The sequence below is a fragment of the Marmota monax genome, unplaced genomic scaffold (genome assembly GCF_021218885.2).
Source record: "Marmota monax isolate L192 unplaced genomic scaffold, Marmota_monax_Labrador192_F-V1.1 WCK01_AAM20220418_F8-fsc00007, whole genome shotgun sequence".
NCBI lineage: Eukaryota > Metazoa > Chordata > Mammalia > Rodentia > Sciuridae > Marmota > Marmota monax.
The window spans coordinates 16,669,386-16,683,448 of record NW_026692781.1 but is presented as its reverse complement, the minus strand read 5'-3'; the positions used below and the strand labels follow the sequence as shown (position 1 = coordinate 16,683,448).

The 14,063-nt window shown below is 31.4% G+C and overlaps 1 protein-coding gene across 2 annotated transcripts in view; it reads left to right on the top strand.

Moving 5' to 3' along the window:
- Nckap1 (NCK associated protein 1) overlaps positions 1-14,063 on the top strand; it is a 99,849-nt gene that overhangs the window by 63,011 nt on the left and 22,775 nt on the right. For both annotated transcript variants that reach the window (XM_046447390.2, XM_058580303.1), the window contains 7 exons: positions 29-148; positions 1,382-1,521; positions 2,285-2,416; positions 3,954-4,172; positions 4,357-4,487; positions 4,784-4,881; positions 10,991-11,084. In XM_046447390.2, coding sequence (XP_046303346.1) covers positions 29-148; positions 1,382-1,521; positions 2,285-2,416; positions 3,954-4,172; positions 4,357-4,487; positions 4,784-4,881; positions 10,991-11,084 — 934 coding nt within the window. The remainder of the gene's footprint in view (positions 1-28; positions 149-1,381; positions 1,522-2,284; positions 2,417-3,953; positions 4,173-4,356; positions 4,488-4,783; positions 4,882-10,990; positions 11,085-14,063) is intronic.

The window sequence follows — 14,063 nt, the reverse complement described above, 5'->3', positions numbered from 1 at the left end:
TATTATTGTTATCATTTTATTTTAACAGAGACATCATATTGGAGATCGAAGTCTTTCCTTATGTAATATGTTCCTGGATGAAATGGCCAAACAAGCTCGAAATCTCATTACTGATATTTGCACAGAACAGTGTACTCTTAGTGACCAGGTATAATTTGCCAATTTATCATTTAGTGTTTTAGGAAAGACTCATAGGGATTAGTACTTCTTACATTTTTGAATGTTCCTGATAGTTTATTCCCTTTGTAACAGAAAGTTATTGGCTGTGCTTATAATCCTTGTTTCACATTGCCTTTCTCTGAGTATTTTAAATGTTCATTTTCTTCTGTTATAAAGTTTTCCTTTGAGAGTCTCATGATGATATAATTCTTTCTGTTCCAAATCAGTTTTTGACTAGATGGTTGTAAGATTTATATGACATTAGTTTACCCAGTCTTGGAAGGAGTAGTTCAGAATAATTTTTCTTACTGCCCAGAACACTTTTTTTCCTGTGGTTTCCATAAAGTATTAACAAAAATAACTGCTTGCTATTTCAAATTTCCTAAGTCTTTTTTCTACTTCACGTCTGCATCTTCTCTTTCATTCATCTCTGTTGTCCTTATCTTGTCCTAATTTTGATTTCACTTCTAGGAGTTTCTCCTCAGTGTGGGGCACTCAAGGAGAGATCTGGCTGGTCATTTTGACAGTTAATGGGGATTGAACTGTTTTAGCCTCATCAAAACATATTGTAGGCCTCTTGCACTTACTTCCTTTCAACTTAATTCTATAGACTTGTGGAATTTGCTTTTCCCAGTGTCATCAATTTCCCTTTTGTTTCTCCCCGTTTTTCACACAGACACTATAGAATGACTAAATTTATTTCTCTGGCTCAGCACTATCCAGTAGAAATATTATGTGAGTCATATATGTAATTTTAAAATTTCTAGTAGCCATGTTTAAAGTATAAAAAGAAATAGGAGAGTCCAATTTAAAAATATATATTTGCTTTAACTCAATGTATACAATTAAAAAAAAAGAGTTTTAGGAGGGGCTGGAGATATAGCTCAATTGGTAGAGTGCTTGCCTCTCATGTACAAGGCCTTGGGTTTGATCCCCAGTAACACACACACACACACAGTTTTAGAATGTTATCATATTACTAATGAAATATTTTACATTTTTTCTATTAATTCTTTGAAATTTGGTGTGTATTTTACATTTAAAGGACAACAAAATTTAGACCAGGCATATTTCAAGTGAACAGTAACCACATGTGGCACATGACTACAGTTATAGTGCAACTTTTCTTCTGCCTATGAATTATGCTCATTTTCTTGTTTGTCAGACTGAATGAATTATTTCCCATTTGTGTAATGTAAGATTTCATTCCTATTTAATTTAGTTGCTGCCTAAGCATTGTGCCAAAACCATCAGTCAAGCAGTGAATAAAAAGTCGAAAAAACAGACTGGTAAGAAAGGGGAACCTGAACGGGAAAAACCAGGCGTTGAGAGCATGAGGAAAAACAGGCTTGTAGTGACCAAGTAAGCCATCTACTTCTATTGTGTCTTTTTGTTCTGGTAGAGACCTTTCCCTGCTGTGGCATTAGTGCTGAGAAAATGGTAGGAATTGTGTATTCTTTATTTTTCAGCCTTTAAAGAAAAATCTTTGTGAGCCTGATTTACCTCTTAGTGCTTATTTCATTCTAAAATACAGATTTTTGGATTTTAGAAGATAATATATTTAATAGTTGGTATTTGTCTTAATATATTGACTATTGAAGGCCAAGAATCTGTCGAAAATTTTTCTGAGGTATACTATAAGCAACCTGTAATTTTTTAATTTATTTAAAGTCAGGTAACTGAGACTTTATTTTGTCATGTAGTTGTAATTAGAATATACCTGAGGTCATTTTTTGAAACAAATATTAGACCAGGTCATTCAGGGCTCTTTGTTTATTTGTTTGATTGATTATTAAACAGTGTTCCTTCTCTTATAAAAGTATATAGTATATAGTAGTATTTGGAAATGATTGTTTTTGAGTGCATTACTATTTATTAACTCAGTATAATCATTATTAACTGACTGTAGAAACAAATGATGAGTGATACTGTCTTTTAAAAATCGCTCTTTTAAGTTATAAATAACTTATGTATATTTAGTTATACACATAAATATTTTTAACTTGTAATTTTAAGAAAAAAATCAAATTCTGAAACAAACTCACTATGTTTATAAAATTAGTTTTGTACCACCTATGAGGAAATGTCATACACTTTATTTAGTGTTTATTAATATTTTTTTCAGCCTTGATAAATTGCACACTGCACTTTCTGAGTTATGTTTCTCTATAAATTATGTACCAAATATGGTGGTATGGGAACATACCTTTACACCACGAGAATATTTGACTTCTCACCTGGAAATCCGCTTTACTAAGTAAGAAAGAATATAAACTATTTTTGCTTGTTAATGTGTTTGTTATATTAATTGTCAGTATCTACAGTGTTTCATTTTATGAGAAAAAGCGTCAGTAGAACTGGTATACTATAAAGAGTAATGAATTGGGAAGTATAAAGAATAGTGAGCTGAGAATTGCATGAATTACCCAGATTTTTATTCCATACCTGTTGTTATTAATTGGTAACACTAGGCAATCCATTTCATCTCTGTATTTTAGCTTCTTTATAAGCAAAATGATATGATCGTAGTAAATGAGTACATTATAGGTTAGAAGTGCCAACCCAGTAAGGTCCTGAAATTAGTTTAGTAGGCTGCAGTCAATATTTAAATAAAGAAGATTTGGGAGGAAAAGAAGGAAGAAGAAATAAGAAAAGAAAAAAAAAAGAGACACTAATGCATTGTGTAAACTTGTCAATTATGTATATGCTGAGTTGTGCTATTGGAGATGTATCTTGCAGTAATGTAGGTAAGAGTCAAATGTTTGAAAACCTCACGACTAGGTGAATTCAAATATATTCTGAATTCAAGTGTATGCTGTTAAATGGATTGAAGTTCACTATCTTGAGGACTGGATTTCAAGTAGAATTTTTTAAATTGTAGACATATGTTTTGAAATGACATTGCATGTAGTAAATCAGACACCCCTTGATTTCATAAATGTTGCTGCATCTTTTTTGTGAAGTTACACATTTTACTAAAGAAAATGTTAATTTATTTGACAGGGTTCCCCCCCCTCCCCCTTAAAATCCTTAAAGCAGTTTATAAAAAAAAAATTTGCCAAAGATTTTCAAAAGTTTCTCTGGTCATTAACAAGTAATATTTGTATTTGCCATTAGCTAAGCATGTGTACTGTAAGTAATAAGAAAATAGTATAAAGCTAAGGTAAGACTTAAAGAACAAAATAGGACAGTTATCTTCAAGGATCTGTCTTTATAAACAAACTAAAATCTTTATAGATCTAATGTCCAGTGGAGCTTTTAAAGAAAGTGAAATAAAGATAGCCTTGTAGTAAAAGATTGGTGTAGGGAAGTGTTTTAAAATTTGGATTTCATTTTACCCTCATACAGTTTCTTGGGACATAAACAAAGCTGCATAGCTGCATTTTAATGTTTATTTACTAGATATGTGGGCTGTAGTTAATTTATGTAAAACCTTTAAAAATCCTGGCAGCAGTGGTAAATGAATTCAAACTATGGACTTATAGCCTGTGGTCCTTGTTAGAATCAACATGTGTTAAACAATTTCAAAAACCCTTCATACTTTAATCATTTTTGTACCTAATGTTCTTAGAATGTTATTAATCATTTATATTTCTATTTCATTATAGTTTTATATATTCTTTGTTAGCTTTTTCCTTGGGATGATAATGACAGTAGTAATTTCATTGCTGTATAAAAATTATTTTTAAACTTATTTTATTGCTAATTTAATATTACATATAAGTAAGTTGAATGGATTATATATACATAAATTAAAAAGTTATATCTCTTTTATTATTTTCCCCTCCACCCAGATCAATTGTTGGGATGACTATGTACAATCAAGCCACACAGGAAATTGCAAAACCATCAGAGCTTCTAACAAGTGTAAGAGCATACATGACCGTACTCCAGTCGATAGAAAACTATGTGCAAATTGATATTACGAGAGTATTTAATAATGTTCTTCTTCAACAAACACAACATTTAGACAGTCACGGAGAGCCAACCATTACAAGTCTATATACAAATTGGTAAGGAACACATTTAGAAATTTGGAGTGATAGAAGTTTTTTAGTAATGAACTGCTTAGGAAAATTAATTTTTATGGATAAGTATTCATATTATCACTTGACTTAAAATTATATGAAGGATGTATACCATAATAAATTTGAATTAAATTATTTCTATCAGTTATAAATTTGCTTTTCTCTTTAGGTATTTAGAAACTTTGTTGAGACAAGTCAGCAATGGCCATATAGCTTATTTCCCTGCAATGAAAGCATTTGTGAACTTACCTACAGAAAATGAATTAACATTCAATGCAGAGGAATATTCTGACATATCAGGTGAATAATACCATACATGGTTTAGAGAATGAAGAAAATTTGTTTTACTTGAAAACTTGGTTTCTCTTGTTTTGGCTTTCTATTCTGTTGCAACTATTTTCATTCAATTTTATGTATAACTGTACATTGTATCTTAGAATTATTTCTGCATCTTATGTTATCTTTTTATTGCAAACTTTTTTGAAGGATATTATATTAATAATTTGTTTCTATATTGTATATTCCAAGGTGTAATGTTCATTTTCTTAATGTATTTGCTGTGTCAAAAGTATAAAATTAATTACATTTCCTTTCAGAAATGAGGTCATTATCAGAACTACTAGGCCCATATGGTATGAAGTTCCTCAGTGAAAGCCTCATGTGGCACATTTCATCACAAGTTGCTGAACTTAAGGTAATACAGTCTTTTATCAGTTCTACCTTTTCCTATAAAACATTTTTGAAGAATGTGAACAATAAGCCTAGAATGTTAATTCCTTTAATATGACATGAAAATACTAGCATGTAAATGAAATTAAAGAGTGGGCAGAACCTTTCAGTGGCACCTAATGTAGTTATTTGTTTTATAGTTGAGAAAACAGGAAGTCTAAAGAGGTGAATTGACTTGCCAGAGGGGACTGAAACTCAGATATCTTACTGTTTTCAGTCAAGCCTTCATTCTGTTGTATCATGGTGATTTCTATGAATGATTAGGTTTAAAATTCCAGCCAAAGCTGTTTGTTCAGATTTATATTCAGATGTACTGCTTTTCACAAATTGAGATATAAACATAAACATTGTTAGGCTTCATCACTTTCCTTTTCCTTCTTTCTACTTCTTTGTGTTTTTTTTTTGTGGTGATAGGTATTGAATCCAGGGTCTTGCTCATGCTAGATAAGCACTCTACCACTGAGCCATATCTCCAGCCCTTCATTTTCTTTTCATAAACCCTCTAAACTTGGATAGAAATGTTTAGAATGCTTATTGTTTATTAAATAAACATATAAAGGGCATCAACATTTTAAATAACTTTTAGAAATATCTTAATTCTGAGATGATCTATATTGAAAAAGTTTATATATCTACATTTATATATATATATATATATATTATATATATATATATATAATATATATATAAAAACTTTATATAACTATAGTTTTTCAGAGAATTTGAACTTGGGCCGCTAAAATTTTGGGGATTTACAAACAGATTAGAAAAGAATGTTTTAGAATATGCCTTTTTCTTTGTGAAAGATTTCTGGTAGTTATTTGTGCCTTGCATTTTTAATTCCTTAAAACAATTGTGTATAGTAGTGTTAACTTGCATTTCAGATGTAATGTATTTCTAAATGTGATAACCTTATTTACTTAGAACTCAGCAAAACCTTATTTACTTAGAACTCAGCAAATATATAAAGTAAATGCTACATATTTTTTTTCTTTTTTAAGTATTTTTTTTATTTGTAGATAAACACAATACCTTTATTTTATTTATTTATTTTTATGTGGTGCTGAGGATTAAACCTAGTGCCTCACATGTGCTAGACAAGCACTCTACCACTGAGTCACAACCCCAGTCCCTAAATTCTTCATATGTCTTAGCTGTACTGAGAAATTGTCCTGGCTTGCCTTGCCACAGTATTGATGCATATTTTTTATCTGAATCTTACTCCCTAAAATAGCAAATATCACTTTTTATTCTCTCTATCCAGATGTATGTATATTTTACTTGTGAACTCTCATGCTGTGTTTATTCTCTGACTGGAATTGTACAGTTATACACTCTTTATCTAGGTGCTCAAATAGTATTTAAGACAGAGTAGGCATTTAATAAATAGTTATTGGGTACAAAAATATCAATGACTAGCCAGCTGTCTTGATTCTTTACTTTGTTCCACGATTTTTCTAATCTTTTTACATGTATTGTTAACTTAAATACTTAAAACAGACATTTTCCCTGTTTTAGAAATTAGCCTAGGTAACTTACCCAGGCTAATATGATTAATAGAGAAATCAAATTTGAACCCATGTAGTCTTAGTCTAATTCCAGAATTTATACTAGTACCATGCTTTATACCCTCTGGTACCAAGAAGGATCACAGCAATTACCTGAAACAGAAATATGCTTTATTTTTCTAGGTGAATGATCTGGTCTTTTTGAAAATGAAACAATCTTACCAATTACTGCATATTTCTAGTTAGATTTTATCACTGTCTCTTTTTGCTCAAGATTGCTTTGCTTATTTGAGTGTTTTTTGTTTTGTTTTCTGTGGTTCCATACAAATTTCAGTCTTGTTTCTTCTAGTTCTGTGAAGAATGTCATTGATATTTTGATAGAAGTTGCTCTGTAAAAAGCTTTGGGTAATATGGGTCTTTTTTTGGGTACTGGAGATTAAACCCAGGGACACTTTACCACTGGGCTTGTTGACTTTAAGATGGTGAGGAGTTTGGAGAGTAACTACTGCCAACAGAAACTTGTAGTAATCCTCTTATTTTTGGCCTCAAGCCTTCCTAAGCCTTCCTTTCTGTGTTGCTTCCTTCAATTTCAGATCCCTTCCTACAACGTGAGGAAATAACTATTACAGTGTATGGGTTCTATAGGAACTTGCTAATCAAATTTCTTACCTCTTCTTATTCTTTGCTGCAGTTTTTTTTTACTTCCAGATTTGTTGACGTCTGCATTTGACCTTGTTTTCTCTACCATTTTCTTGTTATTGTAGGTTTATGTGTTTTTAAATTCTTTCCTCTCATTTTAATGGGCTTCTGAAAGGAGCAGAATTTTAGAAATATGTATAGAATTCCCTGCAATTAACCAGCACTTCCACAGAGTGAGTGCACATACTTGTTTGAGCATTTCTGTAGGAAAAATTTCTAAAAGTGGATCAAAAGATATGATCCACTTTTAAAAAAATTTTTGATATTGTCAAATAGTCCCTTGAAGAGAGTATATTTCACAGTCTCCCCAGCAGAGCATTATCATGCCTCTAAGAGCACTTAAGTCTTTTGAAATTATTGCACAAAATGTTTTGGGGGAATTATATAAGATTATTCTGTCATACCTTTGCTTTTCTTTCTTTTTTTAAAAAAAATATTTATTTTTTAATTGTACTTGGACACAATACCTTTATTTATTTATTTTTATGTGGTGCTTAGGATCGAACCCAGGGCCTCGTACGTGCTAGGTGATCCCTCTACCGCTGAGCCACAATCCCAGCCCCCTTTGCTTTTATTTCTATTTTAAAAAATATATTTGATTCAAACTGACATAAACTAAATATCATGTGGCTGTATCTTTTTATCCTAAAGAAGACCTTAATTATTTTAGTTCCTGTTTTAGATGAAAACCTTTTGTTTGAAAGAGTAAATTTGTGGCAAAAAAAGAACTAAGCAGAGCTTCTGTTACATTGTATGGTTGTGAATAATTTGTGTATCAAACTTAGTCAATATCGTATGGATGGATTTGTGGTGAAACGTGTTTGTTCCTTTCTGGAGGAAGAACAACCAGTCTTTTTCAGTGTTTACTAAGTCAATTTCTCCTTCTAGTCTTGAGAAAAGAATTATTTTGGCATTTTACTGATTAGTTTCAATTCTTCATGGGATCCAAAGGATAGGAAATTTAAATTTAAATTATGCCAAAAAATTAATACTTTGTTTTTAACACACTATCACGTAAATTTAAAATAAATAATTAAAAAAACTCTCTTTGTTTTATTTGGTTTCCCTCAGTTTGTTCCAAACCATTTCATTTGTAGTTACTGTTATTAAATCCCAGCTTTCAATGTATTAGTTATCAGAATTAATTGCTGAATTTAAATGCATAGAGAGCCCTATTTCAGGATGCAATTGAGGAAGAAGTGGCAAATACTAAGTACATAGACTATACTTTCAAGAGAGAACATTGCAGATTGGTTTTTGTTGGTCTGTCTTTTTTTTCCTTTTCTTTCACAAATACTTTAGATTAATGGTTCCCTGACCACCACCAGCAGCATCACCTTAGAGCTTGTTAAAAATGCAAATTTTTAAAACTCTGTCTCGTACCTGCTGAGTCAGAAATGGTGGGATTGGGACTTAACAGTGTGTTTTAATAAATCTATAAGAGCATTCTGATATGCACTGTTTTAGTCAGCTTTTTTTTTTTTTTTTTTTTGCTGCTGTGACTAAAAGATCTAACCAGATTAATTGTAGAGAAGGAAAAGTTTATTTAGGAGCTCACGATTTTAGACGTCTTAGTTCATAGGAGGTTGGCTCCATTCCTTGTGGCTCAAGGTGAGGCTGAACATCATGGTGTAAGAGTAGCAGAGAGAAGTGGCTCACATGAAGATCAGGAAGCAAAGTGAGAGACTCCACTCGCCAGATACAAAATCTATATGCCAAAGGCACGCCCCCAGTGACCCACTTATTCTAGCCATTCCCTATCTGTCTTTAATTACCACTCAGCTACTCAGTTAATCCCATAAAGAGATTAATTCACGGATTGGTATGGCTCTCATAACCCAATCATTTCTCCTCTAAACCTTGCACTCTTTACACATGAGCTTTTGGGGGACATCTCACATCCAAGCCATAACACACGCTAAAGATTAGGGCCATTTCTTTGGAGATCAGCAACATGGATTTTAAAACAGACATACCTGAATTCAAATTCCAAATTCCCTTATTTAATATCTTGATGATTTGGGGTAAGTTTTCCAGCTTCTCTGAGGTTCCTCAGCTGTCAAATTGGAGTAGCACCTTTCATTTGGTTTAGAGTAAATGCAAAAATTGTTTATACACTGTCTCATACAGGAACTTAATAAATGATTATAATTATTCTTACTATTAAGTATACACTGTAATTTATTGATTCAAAGGCATATTTATCTTATTAATATCCTGAAACTTTATGTATATTATTATATAATTTATAGTCTTTTGCATATATAAAATAAGATATATTTAAAATTTGATATTTTTGATTTGCTAATATATAACATTAAGTTCAGAGTGCATGAGCACTATCTAAGATGATCTTGGGAACCTTGCACATTCTAGGCCTGTGCTTTATCACTAAGCTTTATCCCCAGCCCATTGCGTGTGTATTTAATCAAGTTTCAGGATGGAAGGAACAGTATCAAAGTAGTCCAGAGAAAGTAAGCAATCTTTTCAAGCACTATAGCAATTGAAACTAGCAATTAATTTGATGAGAAAATTTATACTATTGTTTTAGTAAAAATGATTTTTTATAGGTTTTTTTTTCCTCTGTAGTTTTTCATGTGCCTCTTAAATCACTTGTCATTGACCTTTTGTTTATAGCAAAACCATCAGAGCCCTCTAACTACATACTTGCTACATCTTTCCCACTTCACAGAATTGAAATATCGTGGCATGAAGCCTGGGTATATATATTTGGAAAGAGCTCCACAGGTGATTGTAATGTGTAATTAAGGTTGAGACTCACTATAGAGCGCCAAAAGTAAAGATAGTTTTGACTTATGAGAACTTCATAGAGATACAGAGATCAGAAATAGAATCAAATTCTTTGGAATTGTAACGAACTAAGGAAGTGTGATAGTGTCAGACCTAGTTGTAAAGGCATTTGGTATACATAACAATGCAACAAATAGTAGAATATCTTACTCTTTTCCCCCCATTATTTTGGAAACTCAGCTTATTGTTGTACAGGCTTTTCTCTGCAAGAATGAAATTAATTTAATTGCTGTAGTTATAATTTTTTAAAAATTAATTTTTGTAGTTGTTGATGGGCCTTTATTTATTTATTTATATGTGATGCTGAGAATCGAACCCAGTGCCTCACACATGCTAGGCAAGCACTCCACCATTGAACTACAATCCCAGACCTTGTTTTAGTTTTAATTTTTAAACTCAATTGCTTTTCTAGTGCTTTTAGAAAAAAACATCCTATAATGAGTTATACTCTTCCATTGCTTCTTTTTTTTAAAATTTTCTCTTCCCTTTTCTCAGTGGTTCCTGAAAGAAAAGTAGATAGATTGCATTTCCACTTTATATATAATAAAACATTTTAAGTATATAATTTGTGCTGGGAAATATTGTTGTAATATAATTGTCATTAAAAGGTATCATATGCTAACAAGTTATTCTCCTCCTTATTATATATATCCAGCCACGTACTCATTGTCTAAAGACGTACTTTGACCAGCTTTGATTTCAGAAAGTTTTTGTTTTAGTTAGAACTTACTGCTTGCTGTATTCACTTTAGTGTCTACTTTTTATTATTGATACTGTTCTGTACCTAAGCATAAAATGATTCTTTATTCTACTGCTTACCTTTGTTGCTTTTTCCTGAACTCATCTTGAATTTGCAAACTGAAGTAAAACATTAATCCTATGTAAATAAATTTAAGATTATTTTATTAAAACAACAAAAATGTGTAGTATAGAGCATCTGGAGTTCATGAATGGTGTTTTCTACTTGATGGATTATAATTTGCAAGCATGCTTTTTATCTTATTAGCACAAAGAGGTCTGTGCCTGACCTAGGCTCTTTCATTCTTATTTTTTTAGAAACTTGTAGTGGAGAATGTTGATGTGCTAACACAAATGAGGACCAGCTTTGACAAACCAGACCAGATGGCTGCACTTTTTAAAAGATTGTCATGTGGGTAACTCATGATACTTTTTATAAACATTGAAAAAATCTTTATACTCAGTATTTAAATTTTGGCCAAAATTTCTAACATGAAGCAGTAAATTATGAAAAGTACTCCCTAATTTATGAACTGAACTAGAAAACTTTTATAGTGAAAGGATCTTTTTAGTATATAACTTATCTGTTTCAGACTTTTTTTAAACATACTTTTAATATGTATCAATTATTTAACAGATATTGTCATTATCAATTATTTAACAGATATTGTCTAGACTCCGTTTACTTGGATTCTGTGTATAAATAGCAGCTCTTAAACCTATTAAGTGTATAAATAGCAGCTGTTAAACCTATTAAGTTTAATACAGTAAGTCTGCATTAGTTTAGATTAAAAGTATTAATTTCCAAGTCTGTGATTTTTTAAAAATCAACTGTATTGGTATATAATTTACATGTAATAAAATACACATAGTTAAGTGAATAATGTGGTAGATATCGACAAGTTTATACATCTATATAACAATTGTCAGAATCAAGATACAGAACAGTTCCATTACCTCGGAAGTTGCCTCCTGTCCTTTTGTAGTCTGTCCTATCTCTGGCCCCAACCCAGATAACCAGTAATCTGATTTGTATCATTATAAATTAAATTTTATATCTGGCTCCTTTCACTAGCATATGTTTTTGAGATTCATCCATCTCTGTTAAGTGAATGAATAATTTGTTCGTTTTGGTTGCTAAATAGTATTATATTGCATGAAAACTTGAGCCTGTAAAATTTTGTTTAAATGTCTTCTTGACATTGATTGTCAGAGGTACAGTGTGAAATGACATAGAGTGATGAATATTATTGAAGAGTATTTATCTGGATAACTATTTGGGTACACTGGAATTAATTTTATTTAGCTTTTTAGTACTTGAACCTTTAAGGTTATAATTAAAATTTTTCAAATTCACACTTTATTATAAATCTCCTGAAAACCTGAATAAAATCCTTATATTAAGGAAAACTGGAGAAAGGTTTTTTTCCCAAATAAAAATAATTCTGGAGGCAGGGGGAAATTATTCACTGAGTGTATGCACTAGGTCCTGGGTTCAGTCTCCAGCACTAATGCTGCTGTTTCTGCTGATGATGATAATCTAAAGAAAATTAAAACTAAGCATATATTTTACTTACTTTCCCATTTGATATTTTTCTTTTAAATGCTTTAGAGAATCACTTATCTTGCTTTAAAAAATAAAAACTTGTTCAATAAGAATTAGCATAAAGTGGGGCTGGAGTTGTGGCTCAGTGGTAGAGCACTTGCCTGGCATGTATGAGGCCCTGGGTTCGATCTTCAGCACCACAAACAAACAAACAAACAAATAAAATATCCATTTACAACTAAAAAATATTAAAAAAAAAAAAAGAATTAGCACAAAGTTTAAATACACTAAAGATTATCTTATGCAACAGATCTGTAGTTGTCAGGACTATAAAGGAAAAGCAATGAGGGAGTTTTTTGGGGAAAATGGAACTGTTTGTAATAGCAGTGATGGTGGTAACAAATTTATACATATTAAAATTTATAGAACTGTATCAAACGGAAAAATAGCAGGTTTATTATATTTTTAAAAATAAAGTGAAAAGGAAATGATTGACTTTTGACAATATCGTAGGGAAGAGAATTATGAATAGGAAATAGGAAAAATTTTAAAAATTCTACATATGTTCTTTTTTATTGTTCATTGTTTTACTATCTATTTATATTTTTTATTTGTTCTTTATTCATATTGGTTTTCTTTTCCACATTCCTCTCATTTTTAATACTCAGTTGACACCTTTATTAGCTTTTAACTCTAACTTTCCTAATAGTAAGCAGTCTTTTGACTATACCTTCTGGTTAGAAACACATAATGAACTGAAATGTTAAATACTTTGTTTACTTAACCATCCTCCTTGTGAAATTTAAACAAAAATTCATTGAAGTTCCAAGGAGATTTTGCAAGTTTTCAAAATACAATTCATAGTGCTTTGTCTAGACTCTGTTTACTTGGATTCTGTGTATAAATAGTTAGCGATTCTATGACTTTTAGATTTGTCCAAACCAAAATCTAAACCATTGACTTTCTATCACCTATATTCATTAAATTTGTCTTTAAGTAGAATTTATTAAGACTTTTTGTTATTTGGAAAAAGAAAAGCTTCACTTAAGAGAGGCTTATGTAGAGAAGACTACGCTTGAGTTGAACAGTTTCGAAAATACTCTCTTTAGTTTTTGCTGTCCTTCTTGTGCTTCCTTCATCACATATCCAGAAGTCTGTTATTTTCATAGAAATTTGATTTCATAATCAACAAACACATTCTTTTACAAAGATAAAGCATTAGGATTTACAAAAGTAGCTCTGAATCAAGAAGCATTCTTGAATTTTTTATTTTTAGGAAATGAATCTCATCATGTCCCTATTTCGGACTTTCTGTTCTAACACATTTCATTGGAGCTCCTTAATCCCAGGCCATTATTTTCTTCAGCATTTCTTTCTTTCTTTTCTTTTCTTCTCTTTCTTTTCTTTCTACCAGGGATTGAACTCAAGGGTGCTTAACCACTGAGCCCACCCCTTATTTATTTATTTGTTTTATTTATATTTATTTATTCTTTATTTAATAATTTAACCTTTATTTTATTTTTTAAATGTGGTATTGAGGATCAAACCGAGGACCTCACCTATGCTAGGCAAGTGCTTTACCACGGCTAAACCCTCAGTTTCTCCCCTCCAACTTTATTTTTCGAGACAGGGTCTAAGTTGCTTAGGGCCTCACTAAGTGACTGAAGCTGGCTTTGAACTTGGGATCCTTCTGCCTCAGCCTCCCAAGCCACTGAGGTTGTAGGTATGCACCACTATACGTGGTGTAATTCTTCATTTTAAAAATCATTCCGTTTACTTTTGCCCTATTCCTACCATCTACAAATCTACAAGTTTCTCCAGAGACCTTTTCTTTAGTAGTAATTT